This window comes from Pelodiscus sinensis, chromosome 9 (assembly GCF_052426305.1).
Source record: "Pelodiscus sinensis isolate ZL-2025 chromosome 9, ASM5242630v1, whole genome shotgun sequence".
NCBI lineage: Eukaryota > Metazoa > Chordata > Testudines > Trionychidae > Pelodiscus > Pelodiscus sinensis.
Window position 1 is genome coordinate 13,326,974 of NC_143060.1, and position 25,583 is coordinate 13,352,556.

The 25,583-nt window shown below is 45.7% G+C and overlaps 1 protein-coding gene across 1 annotated transcript; it reads left to right on the top strand.

Annotated features, from left to right (window-relative positions):
- The first annotated feature begins 806 nt into the window (after window positions 1-806).
- LOC102457650 (cytokine receptor-like factor 1) lies at window positions 807-18,056 on the top strand. The gene is made up of 5 exons (XM_089780437.1): window positions 807-4,855; window positions 6,702-6,822; window positions 7,948-8,108; window positions 14,606-14,754; window positions 17,715-18,056. The coding sequence occupies exons 1-5, from the start codon at window positions 4,750-4,752 to the stop codon at window positions 17,898-17,900; spliced, it is 723 nt and encodes a 240-aa protein (XP_089636563.1). The 5' UTR covers window positions 807-4,749; the 3' UTR covers window positions 17,901-18,056.
- Window positions 18,057-25,583: the final 7,527 nt, after the last annotated feature.

A 25,583-nucleotide genomic window follows, 5' to 3' on the forward strand; every position in this document is an offset into this window, starting at 1 on the left:
CACATTCAAATGGGGCAGAATCTCAGCTTTCATTGAAACTAAAAATTTTAAAAAATCCTAATGCTTATGAGGGAAACCTTCCAAATGCAAGCCAAAGGTAAAGTGATGTCTGTTGCCTGCCTGATTCTGCAGTCAGCCTGAAAGAATATTTCTCAGACACTTAAACTTCTCTGCCCCCATTAATCTTGGTGCATCAACTAAAATGATGGCAATCTTATGTTAGCATTAACAGTTGTGTTACTGATAACTTTGGAGTGGGAGACAAATCCAGGGGGGGGGCAGGACTTGGAATTGGGAGTGGTAGGAGTGAGGGAACCACCGAAAGAAGAAGAGAAATAGATAAAGAGGTTGGGAGAGGAAGAGGAAAAACAACGGGTTGAAATAGCAGTTGGCCCACACAAGAGTATGCTTTTCCACTGAGCGATAGCAAATGCAGCAGTGAAATACTTGAAAAATAACTATTTAGACATTTAGTTACTTCATAATGATTCAGTTCCCTCCTTGATCCCCACACAAACCTTCTATTGTCATCAGTGGGTGTTCTGTTGTGGATGGAGACAGGTATAGAATCCTAAATCTGTTTCCATTTATGGGCCATGATGAAAAATGGAATTAAGCCTACTCCAGGAAATAAACTTGACACCCCCTGAACTGGAAGCCATGCATAATGATCATTTCTTTTCCCCAAAGTGAAATGACCTGGTAGGAGACATCTCAACAAGAGGCATCTGTGACACCATGGGTTAATGCATGGGACTTGCAGTGTAATTCTTGTAAATTACTCGTTTTCTGCTTCTGGTTTTGTTTTATTTTATAGCCAGCCGGATTGCCAGCTAGGCACTTTCTACAGCTAGGGACTCTCCATAAGCTTTTGTTCTAACTAGGGAAAGTCCTGTTGGATTAACAGAACTGAGGGAACTGCAAAGGTGGTGCTCTTCATGCGTATGGTTCTAGGCTAGCTGGTCTGCATTAAAACAGTTTTGTTCCCTTTTTAAAGAGGAAATTTGGAATGAATCAGGAACCAAAAATAATCTGGAGAAGATATTTGTTTCCTTCTCCCTCAATTAAACCCAGCCCTCCAATAGTCCTGAGTGTTTGTGATGGGTGTGTGTGTATATATATATATCAGTGTTGACTTCAGGGCAAATATAGATTTATTGCAGAAAGCAAAAGGTGACGGAAGACCTTCTGCTGAGGTATGTAACAAATTCTTTACTGTTACTGCTTATAGTATGGTGATAGAGATGCAGCCGTGTTAGTCTGGTGTAACTGAAACAAAAGACAGAACTATGTAGCACTTTAAAGACTAACAAGATTTATTAGGTGATGAGCTTTCATGGGCCAGACCCACTTCCTCAGATCAATATGTGGAAGAAAATCGGCACAACCATATATACTAAAGTGATACAATAAAAAAAAATGAACGCATGTGACAAATCAAATTTTAGAACACAGTGGGGATGAGGGTGAAAGGTAAGTTTCTGTGAGATAATGACATTAGGGGTGATAATTGGGGAAGCTATCTTTGTAATGGCTCAGATAATTAGAGTCTTTGTTTAAACCCATACATAAAGTGTCAAATTTAAGCTTATAGCATGGACACACACTGTTTTGAGACTAAGGGATGGGTTTTGAACCTAATGGCAGAGAGAAGAGATGAAAATGTATCCTCTTTTGGTTGCAGCTCAAGCAGCCTTGTCAGGGTTGACTTTTATCCCTAGCTAATGGGGAATCATCTGAAGAGCAAATAATTTGGCTTTAGGATGCACCGAGCCACCAAATGGCAGGTATTTACAAGTAATTTCTCCGAAGAAGTGGTGCTCAAACAGAACTTCATCCCCCTGCTAATTACTGGGCTCACACAGGAAGTACCAAGATATTCCACAGTAGTTGCAGTGGGGCAGTAGACAGCAATTGTAATTAAAAAAAAAAAAAGGCTTTTAAGTATTAGAGAGCCTGGTCCTGCACAGAATGCTCATAGTATGTCCTAGGAATCATGCTGAACAGTTTGCAGGATTGAGACCATAATAGGTGGTGGTAAAATATTATTAACCAGCTGTTTCCATAAAGCCATACACATTTGAATGATGCTTAAGGACATACTTGTCAGTATCCATTTAGGACACAGAGCAGGAATATTAGAGAGACAGTGTGGGCGAGACAATTCTTTTATTGGACCAGCTTCATTTGAGGAGAGACCAGCTTTCCAGGTTACTTTGACGATTTCTTCAGGTCACTGGAAAAGAACAATGCATAGGGCAGGAAGGCCCTCCCCATGTCCCTCTCTGCTCCCCCCTTCCCTTCCCTTCATGTATTTGTGGTCCTCCTGGGAGCCTGCACAATCTAATCTTTTCATTTAATTCCTGGTTGGGAAGAACTGAGGCTAGCGGATGCAGGAATGTCTGCCTCAGTCTGCAGGCAGCCTGTGTCTGTCAGAAGTGTTGATTCTCCTGTTCCTCCTTATTCCATTGATTTATTGACACTGAAGCTCAATGATGACACCTCAGTGTCAATATTAACTATTTAACTGCTGCTTCTTTTAGCAGCTAGAATAAGCTTTGAGGCTGGGAACTGGGAGGCTGGGAACTGGGAGTGCATGGAAGGGACTACAGAGGGAAGAGATGAGAAGAGACGAAGACAGAGAAAGGGGGGAGAAATAGAAAAGGGAGGCTGGAGAAAGAAGAGCAACAAAGACCATGGTAGCAGTGGTCTTGCATGCAACATGGTTTTCTATAAAATGATGGTGAATGTGGTCAAGGGACTTAAATTACAACTAAAAATGCAGTTCCTATTACCAGGCTGTATTCTCCCCTTGGTATTAGGGCTGGTCTCTCTGTACTATGCGTGGGAGATGGACTGAGGGGAGCAGGGAGTCTTCCCTTTATAACCCAAGCCATGGGGCATCATTAAGCCTGACATTTGGCCCACAGTACAGAGTGAGTGTGACATTGACCCTACTGGTATTATTCATCATTTCAGTGGCACTCATTATTTATGAGCCTCCCTCCTGTAGGTCACAAAATGGCACAAGCAAGATTGCAAATAGTAAATCAAGCAGAGGAAGGCTCCAGTATGAACTAGATCTGTTCTAATGCATATTAAAAGCAGTTCTTGTGTCGGTGCAGAAACCCTTGTTCATTTTCAAGGCCTTTCATAGCTATTAGCCCACACACTATCCCCATGAAATGAATAAGCAGGTTTTGGCTTTATCAGCAGGGAAACTGAGGCAGACAAGTGATGTGACTCAAGAGGGAGGTATCAATGCCAGGACAGTTCCTGTCTTTAAATCCTGTGCTGTCAGACCACTAGGCAGTGCCTATGAGCTCTGTCAATAAGACCAGACTATGGGATAATCATTTCCAATTAGAAATTATATACAAACCAATTATCTCCATACACAGACTATACCTTGAATGGATAAACATCTATTTCTCTGAAGCTGTGAATGTTAAAATGGCTGAGCAACTTCCCTCCAGGCCAACATTTAGCCTAAATGAATTTTCGTAAGTTTAAATTCTAACCCCATGCACTGATTAGAAATGAGCAGGGAGGCAGAAGCCCTAGCAGTGGGAAGGGCAATGTCACATGATCCCAGCCATATAGATAATGTGCTGCACCAGACAGGAGGCCTTGTCCAAAGCATGGGCTGAGCCACACAGATGTCAGGATAAAATCCCCTTTCCAGACTCTGCTCAGACATGAGTAAACAATACAGAAAAGGGTCTAAGTAACCTGCTTTCTGGACAAGGCTCTTGCTAGTTGGGATTGGTCCTGCCTAGAGCAGGGGGCTGGACTTGATGACCTTCTGAGGTCTCTTCCAGTTCTGTGATTCTAGCACAGCTTCAGCTCTAATTCTAAGAGGGCCTATGGGACAAGTCCAGCCAATCTGTGCTTGTTTCCAATTCCTGTTAGAAGCCTGGTGAAATGATCCCAACGCAGCAGCCGCTGCGTCACTGTACATATTAACCCATGGAACTCATTGCTCACAGAGAACATACGTAGCAACTACAGAGAGAACCGTCCTGCCATCCCAGTATTTTATCTGCCTAACCCTCCACCAAAAAACAAATCTTTCCGACCCCTGTGAACTCAAGCCTCCCTTTACTATGGCATGTCTGGACTTTGGCATTGTTAGAAGGCTTCAATTTCTGCTCTAGAAACAACTCCTGCTCCATTATCCTGTGTACAGTTAGTACCTTTTGGCTGGGCATTTCAGTGCCCTGTAAGGCAATAATTAATGTTGCCTTCCATTGCCGCAATCCACTACAACCATTTCTGAAGAGGAGTGACCTGGGCAATTAAGGCTTCTCCAAGGGCATATTTCAAGTCATTCTCAAAGGTGGGAACAGCCTCTAGCAATCCTAACTCCCAGACCCCTGGTCTGACCAACAGGCCATAATTTAAAGGGCCAGTTGCTCAAAAAATAATTCCTCTTATAACCAAAGAGTTAATCACTAACCACATTGGTTCTCCAACCAACCTCCTGTCAGCTCAGCATCGGGTGGAGAGAGGGGCATGTGACCCATCTGTCAGCTACCTGTGAGTGTGCCACCAAACCCTGGCCAGTCCTTGAGTTTGGATTGAGGGGCATGTTTTTCTTCTCACACGTCGTGTAACAAATTACAGTGGGGAGGAAGAGAGCTTGCTGCTTCTCCAGCGCACAGTATTCTCCAGAAGCTGAAGCACTGAAGGTTTAAAATAAGCTAGAGTCAGACCTCTCAATATATCATTGCATTTTTAATTGTCCATATGCTCAATCCATTATGTTTTCCCCAGATGGCAGGAATGCTTAACTACAACCTCCTCATCTGGGCTGTAATAATGAGGATCTCTGGCAGGCACCTGGCACTGAAAGGTAAAATACAAGATCGATGCACTGTAAACTGAGGCGCAAAAAAGGGGTGAATTCACTGCTCTTGCCCATTGGAGAGACTTCTTGCTGCTTGCAACGGAGGCCGGGTCAATCATAAGGATGTGATCTTTCCATTATTTTTGTATTGCAGCCTTGTGAAAGTAGCCCAATCATAGACTGGCCCCATAGTACTAGGTGCTACACAAACATAGCCTTGCTCTGCTCTGCCTCAAGGAGCTTACAACATTGTGACTGAGGTTAAATCTAAGTTCAGGTGACATTCAGTGAAGCCTTACTAATGACAGAAGGCCTGAGCCTAGCACAGGCTAGATAGGGTGTGTTGTGGCCATAATCAGAAGGGGAAATGCAATGAGGAGAATAGGCAGTGAGTGGGAGTCTGATTGTGAAGGATTAAGAGCACTGTGCAGCTGCCATGTTATCCTGCCTAGTCACAGGAGCAAAACCCGAGAGAGAAATATGCAGCTCATTAGAATGAGGGGACTCATACTTGGACACAGGCCTCTAACCACAGCCTGCCCTTCTTTTTCCCTTCATATGCATAAGTAAAGGAGCTAGGGACTTGCAGCTTGCTACTATGCAGTGTGGCTAGTATTCAACCTTACTTGCCCTGACATGTGGCTTCCATTTGCACTGGAGCACACCAACCTGCTGCATGATGGACAACGGTGGGTCTTCAGAACATAGAGACTTATCTCTCCCCTGGTCTCCCCACTACAGTCACTTGGCTTGGTGAAGGGAGAGGCAGGACTTTGAATACCCAGGAGGGCAGGTAGAAAGGGTCCTGAGCAGTGGGAAGACAAGTGGGTATTGGCACCTGTTTTTGTTACCTGAGGTTCAGCAATGTGCAAAGGGGGTCAGCGCTCCACTGATAACTGTAAAATAGCAGTATGTGTATCAAGATCCTGAGACTGAAATCCAGGGCTGTGTCTACACTGGCACCCTTTTCCGTAAAAGGGATGCTAATGAGACCAGTCGGAATTGCAAATGCCGCGGGGGATTTAAATATCCCCCGCGGCATTTGCATGAACATGGCTGCTGCTTTTTTCCGGCTCGGGGTTTTGCCGGAGAAAAGCGCCAGTCTAGACGGGATCTTGCGGAAAATAAGCCCTTTTCCGGAAGATCCCTTATTCCTACTTGAAAGTGTTCAGTCACAGGGGGAAGAAAAACTTGCCATGTATGTACTGAAAGACACACTGCTAAATAAAATAGCTCTGTGGCTTTTATGAGCTTCCTTCTGCCCCCACTAGCAAATGCTCCTTTTCCATTGTGTGGACCCAAAGCCTGCACAAAAATAAATACAATCAAATAAACAAAATGTTCATTTTAAGCATAGCAGACAAGCCTCCGGAACGATATTATTTTTTGCACTCTTATCCATCAAGATAGGTAAACAGATGTTTGCTTCCAGAGTTAGAACCAACCAACCCCCATGAGGAGACTGTGCCTGCCAAGGTTCAGCCTGGAGCAAATTTTACAGCTAAATTATAAGCCCCTGAAAATAGAGGTTTAGAATTATCACTCCATGAGATGCCTAAGTAGAGGCTGGAGGTGAAAACAGCCTGGCTGTCATGAAGGCCAGACAGAGATGATGTTCCAGACATGCCTCCTCTTTAGGCTGTGTAAAAAGGTAATTTCCCTTTAGGAGCATAGATGCTAGAGATGGAAATATGCAAGATAAAGTGCAGTAAGATGATTGTGGGGGTTTTGAATGTGAATTCCTCATTCTGAAGAATACTAGTAAGATGTTTCCTAGTTCTGGTGGCATAATTAAAATGGCCATCAATCTGTTTGATGACCTATCTCTCCGTTCTCCCCTTGCAATCACTAGGAGCTGCTTCTGACTTACACCTGCAGTGCTTAATGCTTTATCCAAAGAGCATGTCATGCCACTGGACTCCACAGGATGGTGCTGCATCCAATACAACATTCCATCTCAGATACAAGATGAGGTAAGTAAAACTGGGGGGAAACTTTATCCCAGACATGAAACAGGATCCTAGAATTACTGCATGTTTATGGGAGACACCATAGCATCCAGCAAGGGGACGTAATGCTCTTCTTTTGACATAATATAATTCACTGTGTGGCATTTCCACCACCCTCTGCTTTATGAATGGGGTGGGCCGCAGTATTTTAGACGCACATTATCTGCACTGTACTGTCTCTTCAGAGCAGGGGTGGGAATTGAAATAATTGTGTAAGTACCTTTCCAGTCATATAGGCAAATTCTCCAGAATTGGCCTTCTTGGTGTTACTGTGGGTGATTGGACTATTCCTTTAGAACAGGGGTGAGAAATCTCTGTCCCAGGGACTGAATCTGATTCCCAAGGCTTGAGGCGCCTCCCCCACCCCCAGCATTGGGGAGCTGGCACTTGAGCTCTGTGGTCCCCTCCTGCCCAGACCCTGCATCCCAAGCCCCCTTCCCAGCAGCCCCCACGCACACATTGAACTTCTAATTTTTGGCCCGACCCCAGAGCATAGAAAGGTCCACAAAATATACTAGTCTAGGCCCCCCTAAGCTCTGGTGTGTGAAGTGAATGTGGGGGTTGGGTTTTTTTTTTTTTTGCTTTTTGCTTTTTGCTTTTTGCTTTTTGCTTTTTGCTTTTGGGTGGCCCCCAACTGATTTTTCCATGGGTCACCAGCCCCCGACCCACCCCTGCTTTAGAATGCTGAGGTTAGAAACAAGCAGCACCAGCTCTTATTAAGCGTGTCTCCAAATCACACACGCTAATGTGATGGTCTCTGGTCTAACTATTTTTTCAGCCTCTGCGGCAATGCAGCATACTGCATAGCTCAGCTGGACACACCCACCGTACCTTCGCAATCGTCCGAATGGACATCCCAGTGGTTGACAAAGCACACACATGTCCCATCAGCAGTGCGATGGGTTGAAAAATTAACGACCGAGAGATTTCCACATGCCTATAAAGCAAGCACAGAAAAAATGCCCCTTTAAAAAAAGGAGCGGCCTTTGAGAACATGCCCAAAGTGCAGGAGTGGGAGAGTGTCATATGTCTTCCTGCAGAAAGACCTCTACTGGGACAGTATTCTCACTCTTTGTTCACTTGGTTTAGGGGAGCAACTGAAGCTGAAGAATGCAAAGACTATGTCACCAGTGGCCCCAACTCCTGCTATTTCAGCCGCACCAACCTGTGCCTGTACTTGACCTATGAAATCTGGGTGGAAACTGGAAACGGGACATCAGAGAAGCTGATTGTTAACACTGAAGACATTGGTGTGTAGGGGATGCGTGTATGCGTGCCAGGGTGTGTTTGGTGGGTTAGTTCTTTGTTGAATTGTATTTATTGTGGAGAGAAAATTAGAGCAAATATTCACCTTTGAGTCCTGACCCTGAGCCCACTGGTGGCAATGGAGAGACTCTTCATGACATTAATAGAGCAACCCCGTAGAGGAAGGCATCATGCTCCAGTGATCTTGACCTAGGACTATAATAATTGAGATATTGATTCCCTCTGTGCCCATATGCAAACCAAAAGTCCTGGGTCTGTTTATTGCTACTTGATAGATGGAGAATCAGTCTTGTGGATGGGGAGGACAAAGTTGCCCCCCGGTCCGGAGATTCAAAGAGGCCCAGAGCTTCTGGCCAGTGTTGTCTCTACTGCAGCAACAGTGGCTGCAGCCCCAGCCCCCTTTGAATGGCGGCCAGAGCGCCGCTGTGAAAGCTGGTGGGTCATGTTGCAGTCTGGGAGGCACTAAGGGCTGACTGCCCTTGGTCCCACCCCTTCTGCCTGAGGCCCTGCCCCTTCCAGGGGTGCGTAGCTGCTCCCCCCACACACACCTTGCCCCAGGATCCGCGATGGCTGTTGGCCCCACTGGGAATAATACAACCTCCCCTTGGTGTCACAAGGAATAGCTATGACTGAAGCATTGCAACGCTCCTGGGAGAGCAGTGCTGTTATTTAGGCAACAGTTTGGCCAGGGCTGGTAACAGATTTTTTTCGGCCCTGGGCAATGTGGGTATGTCTACACTACCCTCCTAGTTCGAACTAGCGGGGTAATGTATGCATACCGCACTTGCAAATGAAGCCTGGGATTTGAATTTCCTGGGCTTTATTTGCATAAGCGGGGAGCCGCCATTTTTAAATCCCCGCTGGTTCGAACCTCGTGTAACGCGGCTACACGGGGCTCGAACTAGGTAGTTCGGACTAGGATTCCTATTCCGAACTACCAGTACACCACAGAATAGGAATCCTAGTTCGAACTACCTAGTTCGAGCCCCGTGTAGCCGCGCGGCACGGGGTTCGAACCAGCGGGGATTTTAAAATGGCGGCTCCCCGCTTATGCAAATGAAGCCCGGGAAATTCAAATCCCGGGCTTCATTTGCAAGTGCGGTATGCATACATTACCCTCCTAGTTCGAACTAGCGGGGTAGTGTAGACATACCCTGTGTGTGTGAGGGCTCAGCTCTGGGCACTCAGAAGGGGCAGGGCCTCAGGCAGAAGAGGTAGGGCTTAGTACAGCCAGTCTTCAGCGCTGCTTGGAGAGCCCCGCACAAGCTCCAGCAGCCATTGCTGCTGTTGTAGCAGCCACCCAGAATGCTTAGCTCTTTTAAATTCCTGGGGCAACTGCCCCCTTTGCCCTCCCTCCCCTGGTTGGTGGCCCTGGGGTTGGCTATTCCTGATCGCCGAGGCTTTGTCTTCACTTGGGAAAAAGGTGGTTTTACCACACAATAGCGAATACATCATAACTAACGTGAGTTAAAATCATGGGCCAAACAAGGCCATTGTTAGTTTTCACATGTGTTAACAGGTCAAACCTCCACAAGCTAACGTGTGAAAACTACCAACTACCTTGTCCATGGCTAGGGACGTCCTTAGGATTTATGGGGCCCTACGCAGTGCTATTAGTTCTCTTTTGCCTGATGGCAGCCCGGGTTGTGTGTGATTTTTTTTTTTAAAGAGATGTGATGTTATAATCTTCAGCAACACACATGAAATATTTTAAAGCATATTTTAAACTAAGGTCCTGTAGACTCGCACAGTAAATTCAGAATAGTGATAGAAATGTAGCTGTGTTAGTCATAGTCCTGTATTTTGTTACAGTAAATTCAGAAATGGACAGTATGTGCCTGGGATTGCCAAATGCCTGGTAAATGGTTTCATTACCACTTGCATGGCTCTTTCACAGGTTCAGTGTCTTGCTAATAGGCCTGGCAGGCTTTTTCACTTTTAAGTTAACTAGCTCTTCTCTTGGGTAAGCACTGCCACAGAACAAGGATAGGAAGAGGTGAGAGGGTTGACACTAAAACCTAAGTTAAGCCCCGAATTTTCAGGTGCCCTATGCAGCTGTCTATTCTGTGTATAGGTAAGGATGGCCCTCTCCATGGCAGGGTTTTCATGTGTACCAGCTAGCACATAGTAACCCTCCTCTTGTTTTCCTATTGTGGACGCACCCCCAGCGTGAACACAGACCCCCCCCCCCCACTCTAGGCTTTTAACAGACACAATATGAACAAAAAGCCAAGGAAGGTTAGATCCCAGGGCTGTGTCTCAAGCCCTGGCCCCAAATTTTAAACAAAGAAGCTTCAGCTAACAATGCAGCTCCAGTAGTCTCTAGGGTAGAACAGCAGAAGGCAGCCAGGGGGGACAGCCCCTTATCTTGGGCGATTGCATCCAAAGGCAGGGGCTAGACTCCTTCCTTTCAGGGCTTTTTATACTTCTAGGCATCTCACTCTCTTTCTCTTGGCCCTCACCCAGTATCTGTTCTCCTCCCATCCCTTCTGACAGCATGCTGGATTTAACACAGCCTCCCTATTCCTGCACTGCTGCAGCTCCTCTTTACTTTTCTTTTCTTTTCCTCACAGCACGGATATTTTTGGAGGGGAGGGGTTGGGGTAAACAAGTGGAACCCTGCAAAGCTGCAGATATCCATGGGTATTCGCATCCACAGATGTCAGTGCGGATATCCGCGGCTCATTTTTGCAGAGACAGATGCGGATACAAATTTTGTATCTGCGCAGGGCTCTACAAATCAGGGTTTTTGACCTGGGAGTGACCATCTCTGTCTCTCTCTGGGTGCCCTAAAATCTGCCCTGTTCCATATCTATGCCATGTGGTCCTTGCAGCTTGATTGCGCTGTTTGCCACTGGCTCAGTTCAGCAGCCCCTGCATGCCAGCCGCTTCCCCCAGAGTGGATGGGGAGCTACTCAGATGCAGCAGCAGCTCCAGAGTTAGAGAACCAGGCCCCTCCCTCTTGTGTTTAAGGCAGAACACACCGATAGCAGCAGAGCCTGGTAGAGCTGGGCCAGGATGGGCCAGGTTTCAATTGCATGAGACTCCAGAAAGTCTGCATGTCACATGTATGAGCTTAGCGTCTCTGAGCATCTAGCGCAGGGTGATGGGCTGATAACGGTCCCTTCTGAACAGGGTCGAGAATGGGGTTTAACACAGTATGTCTCCACCATGTTGTAACTGGGTCTAAGCCATGCCAATGACCGTGCCTGTTAAGCACTGTAATGTGATTCTAATTCCAATTGTTCCCATCTACACAGGCAAATACCGAAATACAGCTGAGGCATTTGTGTGTGCTAGTTCAGTCCCCTACCTCTGAGAAATGTGCTGCACAGACGGGCCCATGGCTAGAGCTGTTTCTTCCTCAATTTTTTGTCTGGACAGAATGTTAATCCCCAAGCAGAGGGTGAGCATCAGCCTCTGAAAGTAATGGGCCTCTTTCAAAGGCAGCAGTGGTTGAAATGCCCTGACATTGGCTTGCCTCCCTCCCATCACTCTTTGCTGCCAGCTTCTCCTCGCTATAAACCGTTTCTTTTTTTTTTATTGTTGTTTTTGTTCAGCCTACAGCAGCATGAGCTACCCATCCCCCCAGATGCAGAGTGAAACAGCTCAGCCTTTTCCTGGGCTGGTGGTTGTGGTTTGACTCAGTGCCAGGTTTGAGCATAGGGAGTGGAGGGGGGGGGGGGGAGAAAACAAGCATATCACACACAGAGACTGAGTGTGCAAAAGGAATTGTCTCACTCTCGTATTCAAACCGAGCAAGTGTGTTACAGGAGCAGTCTCTCCCACGTACAGTGAGTGTGCATTAGTAGTCTCTCTCACATACATGCAGAGTGTGTGTGTAATGGGAGCAATCTTGCACACGGCAAGTGTGCAATAGAAGTAGAATCTTGCACAGAGTGAGTGTGCGATAGAATTTCTCACACACAAAGTTGAATATGTGATAGGAGTTGACTCACACTCACACACACACAGAAGAAAGAGCAAGTGTGTGACAGGAGTAGGGACTTTCTTTTTACCACAAGTTGGGACTGGATGATGGGATGGATCCCTCAGAAATTGCCTTGCGTGTTCCTTCCCATTGAAGCATCTTGCACCAGCCACTGTTGCAAGACAGACTCCTGGTCCAGCTGAACCATTGGTGTTCCGTATGGCTGTTCTTATTTTTCCATCCAGGGACTGGTCATACTTCTGCACTGAGAATGGTTTGTCTCTGCTAAGGAGGTGTTCTTTGCCCTGCCACACAAACCTTTCCCCTCCAATCCCTCCACAAACAGCCTCTGCCTTTGCGTGCTCCAGGAGGCAGCTCCATAAAACAGAAACTGTGGCCCTCGCAGCAGACTTAGAGGCGGGAAAATCACCCCCAGGCTGAGAGGCACATGCAGTAAATTACTCAATCATAATACTTCCCTGCCTTATTGTACCTAGAAGAATTATTTTAATATCCATAGTCTAGTAGCACCTTAAAGACTAACAAAACATGTATTAGCTTTCATGGGCACAACCCACTTCTTCACAAAGCTCATGATACCACCTACATGGTTTGTTAGTCTTTAAGGTGCTACTAGACTATTTGTTGTTTTTTAAGTTTTTCCTGTTACAGACTAACTCGGCTACCCCTCTGAAGCTTTTTAATATACATTACTTCCTTCACAATGAGACTTACTATTAGTAACATGAGGGGGAGGGGCTCTTGGCCAATGAGATTTCTCAGTATCTTCCACCCCTCCTTGAAGACTTTGGCCTGATTCAGGAAAACAGCACTTGAGCATGTGTTTCAGAATATTCCTGACGGGGGGGGAAGTAGAGTTATATGCACGTGTGTAATTACAGGCAGTCCCCGGGTTACATGGATCCGACTTACATCGGATCCCTACTTACAAACGGGGTGAGGCAACCCCGCACTAGCTGCTTCCCCCCAGCAGACCAGGGAGACACGAAGCTAGCGCCCCCCTCAGCAGACCGGGGAGACGCAGAGCAGCTTTTCTCAGCAGACACCTCAGCTTGAGAATAAAGGACTGAGGGATGTGAGGTGTGGGAGAATAAAACTGAGCTCTGGAGAAATGTTTGGCTAGAGTTTCCCCTACAATATGTACCAGTTCTGACTTACATACAAATTCAACTTAAGAACAAACCTACAGTCCCTATCTTGTACGTAACCCGGGGACTGCCTGTACTGAACTAAAGAGTATTGGGACCAGATTCGCTGAAGTCAATGGTGGTTTGTGGCGGTCACCACCCTCACTTTTCTTTTTCAGTTATTGGGGCAGGGAGGAAGGGCATTCCTTTGGATTCCCATAAAACCTCAAGGCCAGTCCTGCATTGGCAGGACTCTCAGCCCTCGTCTACACTAGGGAATAATTTTGAAATAACAAGTGGATCGTCCATACTACCAAGCGTGTTATTTTGAAATAACAACTCTTGCTTTCCATGAGGAATAACACTTATTTTTAAATTGTTATTTCGGAAGTTATTATTTCTAAAGAAGTTATTTCAAAATAATTTCCTAGTGTAGACATGCCCTGAGGGTGAGTAGTGACACTGGCAGATGTTTTAGAAACTTCGGCTTCACAAGTGCTGCCAACTAAGAGCGGGTAGCATAGGGTGATTTTACTGCTTGGGGCTGTGGGCTTTTGATAAGAAGCTGTTATATTAGTTACTTCGCGCCAAAGGAAACTTTAAAAACAATGAGTAGTCCTGCGGCTCCTTAGAGACTAACAGAAATATATATATACAGTGTCATGAGCTTTTGTGGGCAAAACCCACTTCCTCAGATGAGATGATTCTGAGTAGAGAAAAAAAAGGGTTAAGAAGGAAATAAGGAATAAAGAAGAGAGAGGGAGAAAAAATTGTACCTGTCAATTGTAGTCCCAGTGCTAATGAAGCTAATTGAGTGGGCTGGAAGTGTCCCATGCTTAGCTTTTAATGTCAATAGGGTGTTGAATGTAAGGAAAGCTCCTTTTGTAATATGTTAACCAGTTCAAGTCTTTGTTTTGCTTTTAAATAATAAGATTCACAACTCTTGCATTTGCCAAAATTCAGAGTGGGGTTGCTCTCCCCATCTGCTGCAGTTTCCTCTTCTATTGTGAATGAGTTACTCTTTGCTATGGGGAAGATACTAGTTTTTTTTAGTGATTTCCTCCTCTAGTGATGAGGGGTAAAATAACTTGGGATTCAAGGCCCAGGTCCTCAAAGGGTTTTAGGTACCTAAATCCTTTCGATTTCAGTGGTGCCTAAATACCTTTTGAGGCTCTGGGCCCCAGAACTGAAGTCTTATTGAAAATTTTAGGCTCCCGAGTATTTAAGTCACTTGGAAATGAGACCTAGCCAACTAAATCATTCCAGTCCTTTAGAAAATTTCACCCTACCGCATGAATGGACGCATATGTACATGGTCACACAGCCAGCCCTCCACCCAAGTCCAGTATGCCCACAATGTGAGTTTAGCCCCTCCTCTGATCACCTTCTTTTTTTTAAATAGCCAAAACTGAACCACCAGAGGGCCTAAAGGCCATTGGATTTGGCACCCATCTCTCCGTAGAATGGAGGTACCCACCAGGTTTGGCAGCCTCATATTTTCCACTGGTGTTTGAGCTTCAGTACCAAGAACAGGGATGTGGCAAATGGAAGGTGAGTCACTTTTGCTTTTCTTGCCTTCCATGAGCTGTGTCTGTTGTGTAACATTTAACATTTAAAAACATGCCTGGGGCTTTCCTCACTAGCAGGGCCGGCTTTAGGCCGATTTGCCCGATTCCCCTGAATCAGGCCCCGCGCCTAAAAGGGCCCCGCACCCTAAACCCGGAAGTGTACTGGGCGCGCTGTGAGAGGGGGCATCGGCCTCGAAGGAGGAGCACGGTGGCTTCTGTGTGCCGCAGGAGGGGGAGTCGGCCTGTGGGTTTGGCAGGAAGGCAGGACTCTTCCCTGTAGCTGGGGATTTAAAAGGGCTGAGTTGTTTGTTTGTGTGCTGAGTTGGTTTTTTTTTTTTTGCTCAACCAAAATTTGGTTCGAATTGGGTCCCGCACTTCCTAAAGCTGGCCCTGCTCACTAGAGTCCTGGGTAACCGTAGCTGGCTGGTTTGCAAGGAACCTTGTCCAGCAGAAGTCTGCACACTGCCTAGAAATTTAAACACTTAAAAGTGGGCTAGGAACTTTTCAGCAAATAAGAGATTCAACAGCAGCAGATGTGCTGTCACAAAGAAAGTGAAACAATTAGACTCCTCATTCCTCCATGGACTTCACAGGATTACACCAGAGATGGCTCTGACCCTGCAGTCAGTATCCTAGAATATTAACTTGTGAGTTCAGTGTTGACCATGCATTCTGTAAGGGCAATGAAAGTGATTGAAAATAAAGGCCCCTTTTAAAAAACAATATTATAACTGGCCAGGTGGGTGGACTAGAAACCCTGTTTGACATCAATGATTCTTTTAGATGAAAAGACTACCCTAGCTCAGGATCCAAACTTCGTGGTTAGATTCTGTCCTTCTCCTACGCCTTTTTGCCCCCTCTGATCTCTTTCTTTCCCCCAGCAGCATCAAGGGCCAGAAAGCGGCCTTAACTAGGCAACTAAAGATTCTTCCAGCACAGTGGAGTCCATGGCTGGCACAAACTAAGTGCAGCGCAGCTCTAGACATGTCTTCCTACCACCATCACCCCCACCTTGCTGGATATACAAAGGTGTTGGGAGGTGATTGAAACCTTCTGTGGTTCAACAATTCCTGCTGACATAATGACTCCTCTTGAGTCATTATAAGCCAGTGTAGTTTGGAGCAGCCCTCCTATAAATTGTGTGAGTATTGGAGTCTGTAAGCAGGTAGAGCTCCACTAGCATTGGGCAGCCTCACACTGGCCTCGTTTAGTCCTAATCAGTCTTGAACAGTTTTGTCTGAAAATGTGTTAGCTGTGGACACAAGCATTGTGACAACCACGCTATAATGAAAATGGTTTCAAGAACAGTTGCTTTCCAAGAGGTTGCGCTAATAAAACTTAAAAAATAACAAATAGACTAGTAGCACCTTAAAGACTAACAAAACATGTAGATGGTATCATGAGCTATCGTGGGCACAACCTACTTCTTCAGATGACCGAAGTGTTGGAAGTCCAGATCCAAGATCTTGGAACCCTCTTGGATCTGGACATCTTGAATCTGGACTTCCAACATTCCGGTCATCTGAAGAAGTGGGCTGTGCCCACGATACCATCTACATGTTTTGTTAGTCTTTAAGGTGCTACTAGACTATTTGTTGTTTTTTAAGTTTTTCTTGTTACAGACTGTAGCTCGGCTACCCCCTGAAGCTATATATTAACTAGCCAATTAGCCCGTCATAAGATGGGATTTTCAGGTCTCTCCTCCACATTGGTTTTCTCTCCTGAGCCTCCGGTCTCTCTCTCCGTCTCTCTCTCTCTCTCTCTCCTCCTCCTTCTATTACCTCCCCCTCTCTCAACTCTCCTGTGCCTCCTGCCTCTCTCTCTGTCTCGCCTTCTCTTCTCCTCCCCCTCCTGCCTCTCACTCGGGGGACCGCGGAGTCCAAACCATCGCTTGCACCACTTGCTCCCATGCGGCGGTCTGGCTGAGCGGTGCAGAAGTCATCCAAGCGCCATGGCAGGAGGCGAAGGGGGGCGAGGCGGTGACGTACATGGCCAGGCCCCACCTCCTGGGCATGTACGTCACCGCCCTGCCCCCCTTCCCCTTCCACCGTGGTGCTCGGCTGACTTCTGCACCACTCAGCCGGGCCACAACGGGGGAGCAAGCGGTGCAAGCAGCCGTTTGGGCCCCGCACTCCCCATGCAGCATGGGTCTCCCAGAGGGAACAGCCAGCATTTCAGGCAACAGCGCCCTCCAGAGGGAACAGCCAGCATTTCAGGCAACAGCGCCCTCCAGAGGGAACAGCCAGCATTTCAGGCAACAGCGCCCTCCAGAGGGAACAGCCAGCATTTTCAGGCAACAGCGCCCCCCAGAGGGAACAGCCAGCATTTCAGCGTTACAGACTCTCAGACACTGGGCTCTATATTATATATGATCGTTTACCTGCAATATATGATTTAGCCACTAGATGTCTCTGTGTGCCATATATTTCCAGATAGGTTGAGGTTCCAAGGAGACAAAACTGGAACTTAGACTGCATGGAAGTCTTTTTCCTATCTATAATTTGCAGTTCTTTTCTTTAATGAGTACCTCTTCTTTAAGACAGACTGTGACTTCATATACCATGCATTTTCCAAACAATTTCTTTTTTGAGAATAAATCAAAATCTGTTTAAAAAGGAAACCTGTTTATTTAAACAGGTGAGTTCTTCCATGTATGGTTTATTGGTCCAGGGTCCACAGATTTCCTGTGTTCCTCTCCTGGTGCAGACACTATTTCTTATATGGCCTTGAGCCAGTCACTTGGCTGTGCATCAGTTTCCTTGTTGTGTGCATAATTTAATGCACATAAAATATTTTGGAGGTGCCAAGTGTTAAGCATTATTACCATTCGTTCTCTCAGTTATTTCTCCTAACTAAAGAATGAAGGGGGAAAAGAATTACTCTTGTTCTTTGGAAGGGAAGTGAAAGTAATGTAATTAGTTTTTTTCTCTTTCTTTGTGTTAGCAAGAGCCTGATGTGGGTGAACAGACCAGCTACTATATATATGATGTGAAGCCAGAAACTGGGTACATTCTGATGGTTCGCTGCAAGAACTCAGAGGGAAAAGGCTTTTGGAGTGACTGGAGCACCCCAATTATAGTCAGTTCTGCCCAAGCCACAGCAAAACCAGTGCACTCTGGTACTGAGTGAAGTACCTGTAGAAGATACACCACTCAAGGCAATAGTTCACCTAGCTCAGCATGTTGCCTTTGGCTGTGTCCTACACCCAGTGCTTTATTAACAGCATCTAGACCGGGTATGTGGGTATTGGGTCCCAAGGGCAGGAAAGTCTAAATTAATTTTGTGAAAGTGCTTTTTATTAAATAAAAGGAACCATAAAAGCTAAGTTGCTGTTTGTATTATTGTTAGCTAGCAAGAAGATGCTAATGCTCTGAGTGTGCTTTGTCTGTTAATGCTGAGCAACTTATCTGAGCCCCAGTTCCACTCCTAAATGGGACCTCTTTACAAGCCATAAGGCCTTAGGACTTGTCACCACTACCAGGGGTTGATTAAACAGGTCTAGTGAAGACCCACTAAATCAACCACCAAATGTGCTCCCGACAATTCTGGTACTCCACTGGCATGAGAAACTTAAGGTAAGTTGATGGGAGAGATTCTCCTGTTGACCCAGCAAAGTGTAGACACTATAGATAGTTAACCTAAAGTACACCGACTCCAGCGACATCATCCATATAACTGGAGTTGTGTAATTTAGGTCAAGTTTAGCTCATAGTGTAGACCTGCACTTGTTGATAATCATACAGTTGCAACTGGAGCTGGGAAAGGTATTCTTCAGCAGCAACTCCCGGATTCCCCATTATAAAATGATCAGGATCTGGGGACAAAACAGTTAAGGCTGATATGTGAGGTCTTGTCATTAAGTTTGAAAGTTAAAAACAACCCAGATCAGATTGAAGGTTGTGTGTTGTGCTTCCAGAGCCTTTGTTTCAGCTGCCGGCAAGGCTGAGGGATAATTCCTAGCAGTTATACGTAGCTCATATTTGGAACATTATGTATTTGTTTGTTTATTATTCAACCACAAGGGCTAGAAACTTACCCATTTTTAAAAAAGAAAGCTGAGATTCTGCAGAATCTGAATATACCATGTAGGCCACATAAATGTACCAAGTAGGCTGGGTGTTTGACATCTCTGCTTAAGAGAGTCCTGGGGTATCATTTGTTTTTGTAACCAGGTTAGCTTGGAAACCTGGAACTATTCCTGGAGGAAGAGAGTGAGTGTGACTCATAGTAGCTCTCAGCTGCCTAAAACCTGACTGAGTGACACTGGCCTTTAAAATGTGAGGCAAACCTATCAAATAAGAACTTAAAAGCACAATAAATTGCTACATTTATATAGCGCCTACAAACTAAAGCTACATCCAGTGCCACTCAAAATCAGCTGCCTCTACAACAGCATGTGATAGGTGATGTGCACACAGCAATGGACAGGTTATTTTGGCAAAGCTATACCTAAATGAAAAAGAGCCAGGAGATCTATACAGAGAAACTGTGACTTCAAGTATTATTCAGAAGCCCCAAGTGACAGGGCTACTCTATTCACATAATTCAGAAGGCCTAAGCTGACCAAGCTCAACTTTCTAAATGGTTACTAAGGTATTTATATTGTATTAGCATCTGTGTACCTCATTGCCTCTGTGGGAGGCAGGGAAGTATCACGAACCAAGTCTCAGATCAATTAAGATGATAAATTTCCTGGCTGAGCCTAGATTGGAACCAAGGTCTCCAGCATCAGGGCCTATTGCATTAACCACATCACCATCCTTCCTGGGTTTCTAGGTAAAAGCTCTACACTCAACCCCACTCTTTGGTCCATACTTCCTTTCATTAACACATAAAGGTTTCAAAGGCCCATTTCATGATTAGCCATTTGTACCATCAATACATTGCCATCACAAGACAAGAGTGAACTCCAGGCACACAAGGGACACAGGATAAGACAACAGACCTGTGCTGCATGGTGTGAGGTACAGAGGGAGGATCAATACACAAAAACAATTCTTTGGGCTTGACAAAATACACGTTTGGCCGCACTGAAGGGAACAGTTGGCCCAACAGGCAAGTTTCAGTAACAAAAAAGGCAACAAGTGGCTGCTTTTCCTCCCAAGTGGTTCCATATTGCTACCCGTTTGCAAACCCTCAGATTGTCAACACACTATGCATTCCCCTGACATCTCTTAGCTCCAATGCACAACACAGACAGCCAAAAAAGCCACTAATACGATGTCTGCTAATTAATGGAAAATAGTGTTACCTACATCTCAGACGATGAATTGAAAGTTGTTTGCCAATAACTATTAACTCAAAAAAAATCCTTTTTATCTGCAACATATTGGACACGTTACAGTTAGTGAATAGCATACAGGTGGGAGAGTTATTGTTCAATAAAACCAAAACCAACCCACTCTCAGCTGTCAGATATATCCTTTCATTCGCAATTTATGGGTATGTCTACACTGCAGAGTTTTCAGAAAAATGGCTGTTTTTTCAAAAAAAACCTTCACTTACATCTACACGGCAATCGTGTTTTCGGGGAAAAAAAATTGAAAGAACAGGGTTTTTCCAACATTATTATACCTCTTTCTACGAGGAAGAAGCCTTTTTCCGAAAGAGGAATGTGTGGATGAGGAAAGAGAGAGTTCTTTCGAAAGAAGTGGAAAGAAGAAAAAACACAGGTGCCCTGGTGGCCACTCCATCCACAGTAATCACAGCTTAAATGAGAAATAGCATCCATTCATTGTGAACGCTATCTTTCGAAAAAGCAGATCACTTTTTCAATGCACTTTTGCTGTAGACACTCTCTTTCGGAAGAAGCTTTTTCAGAAGATCTCGTCTGGAAAAGCTTCTTTTGAAAGAAGCTTGCAGTCTAGACATAGCCTTATATGTTACAGTAGAAATAAGGATTTGAAGCCTTTCTGTACCTTTATTATCTCACCTCTGAAATATTTGCCCTTTTTACCTCTGTAGCCTCTGAAAAAGTGAATCTTTCAGAAAGTTAGATGGTAGGTGAAAACAGGGTAATAATTGAAACAGGTATGCAACCTTAACTAACGTGCTGTAACTATGACAACATCATAGCGTGTTCTCATTCCAAGGAAAAACAACTCTTGAGGAAATACCAAGAAGAGCTGAAATGTAAGATTTTTTTTTTTAAATCTATATGGGTTAAAGTTAGAGCTAGATTATAGATAGATTAGTTTAGAATAAAATAGAGCTCCAGAAAGGTAGGAAAGTCCTCAAATACATAATTAAAGCGGAACATTCAGGTGTTCACAACCCACAAATGAGGCCAAATATTCAGAAATGTTCAGCTCCCATGTAGGTATAACCTACACAACCTACTGGGTGTGGGTCACAGTCCCATGTAATGGTACCTTGGACCACATACAGCGAGAGATAAGAATGGGGTGGGTTTAATGTTCTGGGATCACTTGAAAATTTAGCCATACTGTACAAGTGATTGCTTTATTTTACCACAAGATGCACCTTTTCCCCTTTGTTATCTCCACCCTTGCGTTTTTGAAACCACGAAGATATGGGCATGCAGTCCTGAGCATTCCAAAGAGCACCCACAGAATGGCCCCTAAATGAACGTTAAAGGGGCGACAAGTTGGGTGAGTTAATATTTGTATTGGACCAACTTCTGTGGGTGGAAAAGACAAGATTTTGAACTTCACAGAGCTCTTCTTCAGGCCTGGAGAAGGTAACCAGAGCACAACAGCTAAATACAAGGTGAAACAAGGTAGACTATGTAGCTGGAGTCAGCTTACCTTAGGCTGAGCTTGGTGATGTCCCCACAGCAGGAGGCCAACAGGAGCTAATGCTCCCATTGGCTACCCTTACTCCTGGGAAGAGCAGGAATACCAGATGCCAGTCGGGGCACCCTCGGAGTTTGATTTAGCGAGTCTAAATTAGACTCGCTAAATCAAACTCAGGACGATAGATTGTGGCAGTGTGGCTCTCCCTTTTAGTGAAGATGTGGCCTCGGTATGCTAAGCAGAAAGGTGTTAAACATGGTACGAGAAATCACTTAAAATGAAAAGGGTAGTTAACACCTCTGCAGTCATAAGACAAAAGAGGGTTACTAGGGGTGCGTCTACACAGCAGGGCTTAACTTGAAATAAGCTACGCAAATCAAGCTTCGTTAATTGCGTAGCTTATTTCAAAATAGCTTATTTTGAAATTGGGAGCATCTACACAGCACTTATTTGAAATAGACCACTCTTCTATGAGGATTATAGGAGTTGGAGTAAGCAATCTTCCTCCATCTTGACCATATTTCAACTTTATTTCAAAATAACTACCTGCTGTGTAGACACAGACTAAGTTATTTCGAAATGATGTTGTGTAGACGTACCATAGGACTGCAAATAAGAGATGATGGTATCTGCAGTCTGTATGCAGAAGCGGATCCAGTTGTATCTTGTCTGTTTGGTGTTCCTGAAAGAGCTCTAAGATGGCCACTGATGAGTCATGAGCCTACAGGTTCTTAATTCTCTGGTTAAAGACACAAGAGTAATCTTTCATTTACCCTAGGAATAATGCTACTGCCATCAACAGTTATATCAGTGGTGACTTAGGCTATGTACACACTGGAGCTTATGTCCATATCAGTTATGTCACTCATGGGTGTGAATAAGCCACCCTCCAAGTGCTGTAAGTTACACCAACCTAAGTGCAGGTGTGCACAGCGCTATGTAGGTGGAACAACTTCTTCTGGTGATGCAGCTCTCACTACTCATGGGGGATGGAGTAATCCAGTAAATGGGAGAGCTCAGAGTGTCTTTGCCAATACAGTGTGCTGCTTTAAGCCCTGTAGTAGAGCCATTGCCTAAAAGCCACCACTGATTCAGGTACTGCTGGCTGGGCAGCAACACAAGAAAACTGCAGGGCTGTAAAACTAACCTGGCTCTTTATTAAGAGAATTATTTACAGAGATGTTACAACTGTTGCAAGCTTTTGAGCTGTGTGCACACAGACTGACCTCCTGGAGCCTCTTATAGGGCTGTCCTTACATACACTTATGCAGAATATGCAGCTGCATAGGGCACCACTAACTTTGGGACACCACTAGCTCCAAATTAAATAGTGCCCTAAGCTGTGTATGCCTGGCACTGGCCAAAGGCAGTGTCAGCTCAAGCAGCCCCAATCCCCCTTCCCCCGCCCCGATACATCTCCTGGCCCTAGCAGCCCAATCTCCTGGCCCCTTGGCACCTGCTCCACCTCCTGACCTCTGTGGTTCAATCCCTAGGCCTCCAGTTTTGCCTCCCGGCACCAGTGGTTCAGTCCCCTGACTCCTCAGCTTCTGCTTCATCTCCTGGCCCCAGCTCCCCCCCGCTCTGCCTGCCAGCCCCAGGGACTACGCCACTGACCGGATTTTTAAAGGCCTGCTCAACTGTACTGACCGGAGCCACCGGCATCCCTTTTCAACTAGGCATTCTAATCGAAAACCAAATGCTGGTCACCCTCCTTCCAACCTCTTTCCTTCAAGTTCCATGCTGTCACCACTTTTGTCCTCCCCTTCACATTTCAGTGAAAACACCCATCCATGACTCCATGCTACGTTTTTCAACCTTACTGACTCTGGGGACCTTCCTTCCTTTTGAGGTGTGCTACATGAGAGCACTTGGGCCTTCAATGAAGAGCACCACCAGCTCCAGCAGCAGCCAGGCTCAGTAGGGCAGGAAAATTTTGAGCCACGCTGCTCCTCCTGTCATGGCACCATGTACCTTCAGGATATTTTATAGCTGTCTGTGCAAGCAACATCCTTACACTTGCATGCTCCCACAGTGAGGCCTTGTCTACACGTACCGATGCCAGCGATCTATTTCAGCTATGCAAGTAACGTAGTTGAAGTTGACCTCACTGTGGCGTCTGGCAAGGTTGGCAAGAGCTGCTCTTCCATCGATTCTTCTCGTCTTGCTGGAATACTGGGGTTGACAGGAGTGTGCTGGGAGATCGATTTATTATGTCTAAGCAGACACAATAAATCGATGGCCGGTTGATCAATTGCTGCAACATTGATCCACCGCGTAGTGTAGATAAGGCCTTTAAATGCATTCCCTTGCTTAGAATAATAGCACAATGTATATTACTCCACCCAGGTCTTTCCCTATTGTTCTTGAGTAGGCTTGTATGCAGACAGATGGCAGATAGACTGCATCCAACCTACTGGAGAAGACTTTATCTTCTAATGTAGAGGAATGTGCTCGTTTGCACTAACCAAAATGAGAACATGGGAAGTGGCAGTCAGAGCAGCACAAGAAGGCTATCAATAAATAAATAAGTAATAACCGTAACAACAACAACAACATCATGGCTACGTCTAGACTGGCCACAAATTCCGGAAAAGGGATGCAAATCAGGGATGCAAATTCAAGTAGGAATAAGAGATCCTCCGGAAAAGGGCTTTATTCCGGAGGATCGCGCCAGTCTAGACGCTTTTTTTCCGGCTTTTCCCCAAGCCGGAAAAAAAGCGGCGGACATGCTTATTTAAATCCGCGGGGATATTTAAATCCCCCGCGGATTTCCCTATGCTGACTTACCTGATTTGCATCCCTTTTCCGGAATTTGTGGCCAGTCTAGACGTAGCCCATGTGTGTGCACAGTACCTTTTAATTGGATAATGTTAAAATGCTTGACAAACTTTAATGAATTAAACCTCTCAGAATCCCTGTGGGGTAATGCAGAATCCTTGTCCCCATTTTACAGATGGGGACACTGAGATGCAGAGATGTGACCTGCATAAGTTCACAAAGTCCTCCTATGCCTTAAACCAGTGGTCACCAACCAGTAGATCGGGATCTACTGGTAGACCTTGGAGCCTCTGACAGGTGATCTTGACTGGTTTGGCCAAGAGGCTATCAAGTGTGGGCACTTCAGCTGCCCCTCCCCCTACTGCTGCACATCTCCTGCCCTTTGCCTTGGAGTTGCCTCCTCCAACCCCTGGTAGCCTCCTGCTTGCTGGGAAGGGCAGGGGAGGGAGAAGAGGGGTGCTGATGTCAAGGTGCCCCCTCCCATCCTGTATCCTATCTCCACAGAGCAGAGTGAGGGGCACAACAGGACTTGGGATGGAGTTTGCTGGCTGCCTTTGAGAGTGGTGCAGGGTTATGGCAGGGATAAGCCTGTCTTAACCCACTGCACCACTAAACAGGAGCCACCGGAGATAAGCAGTGCCCAGTTGGAGCCCACATCCTGAAACCCTGCCCCAGTCATGAACTCCGTCCTGCACCCCAAGTCCCAGCCCTAGCCTCAAGCACCCCTGCATCCAAACATCCTCCCAGAGCCTGCACCTAGAAATCCTTCCAGTACCCCAGGCTCAGCTTAGAGCCCCTCACACTCCAAACCCCTTAATCCAAGACCAGAGCCTGCACCCCAGCCTGCTGCCCCTGCCTGATGAAAGTGAGGGAGAATGTAGGAGGGAGGGAGGATGGAGTGAGCAGGGGGCGGGCCCTCAGAGAAAGGACACAAAGGAGGCGGGGCCAGGGTGTTTGGGTTTGAAGTAGCTTTCGGCTTGCACTTAAATTCAAAAAGTGATCTTACGCTTAAAAAGGTTGGAGACCCCTACCATAGACAGTCGACCATGCTTCCTCTCCAAAAGCAACTTAGGCACGTTTCTCTTAGGGTGTGTCTAGACTACCTAGTTTTGTTGACAAAAGTGGACTTTTGTCGACAAAACTATACCAGCGTCTACACTACCGCTGAGTTCTGTTGACATAACGTCGACAGAACTCAGCAGTTTTGTTGACAGTGGTATACCTCATTTTACGAGGCATAACACCTTCTGTCGACAGAACTCTGTCGACAGAAGGTGTT

Coding starts and splice junctions, on each gene's coding strand:
- LOC102457650 (XM_089780437.1), top strand. CDS start 4,750: ATGCTCAATCCATTATGTTTTCCCCAGATGGCAGGAATGCTTAACTAC. Junction 4,856..6,701: donor CAGGCACCTGGCACTGAAAG/GTAAAATACAAG, acceptor TGCAATCACTAG/GAGCTGCTTCTGACTTACAC. Junction 6,823..7,947: donor CATCTCAGATACAAGATGAG/GTAAGTAAAACT, acceptor CACTTGGTTTAG/GGGAGCAACTGAAGCTGAAG.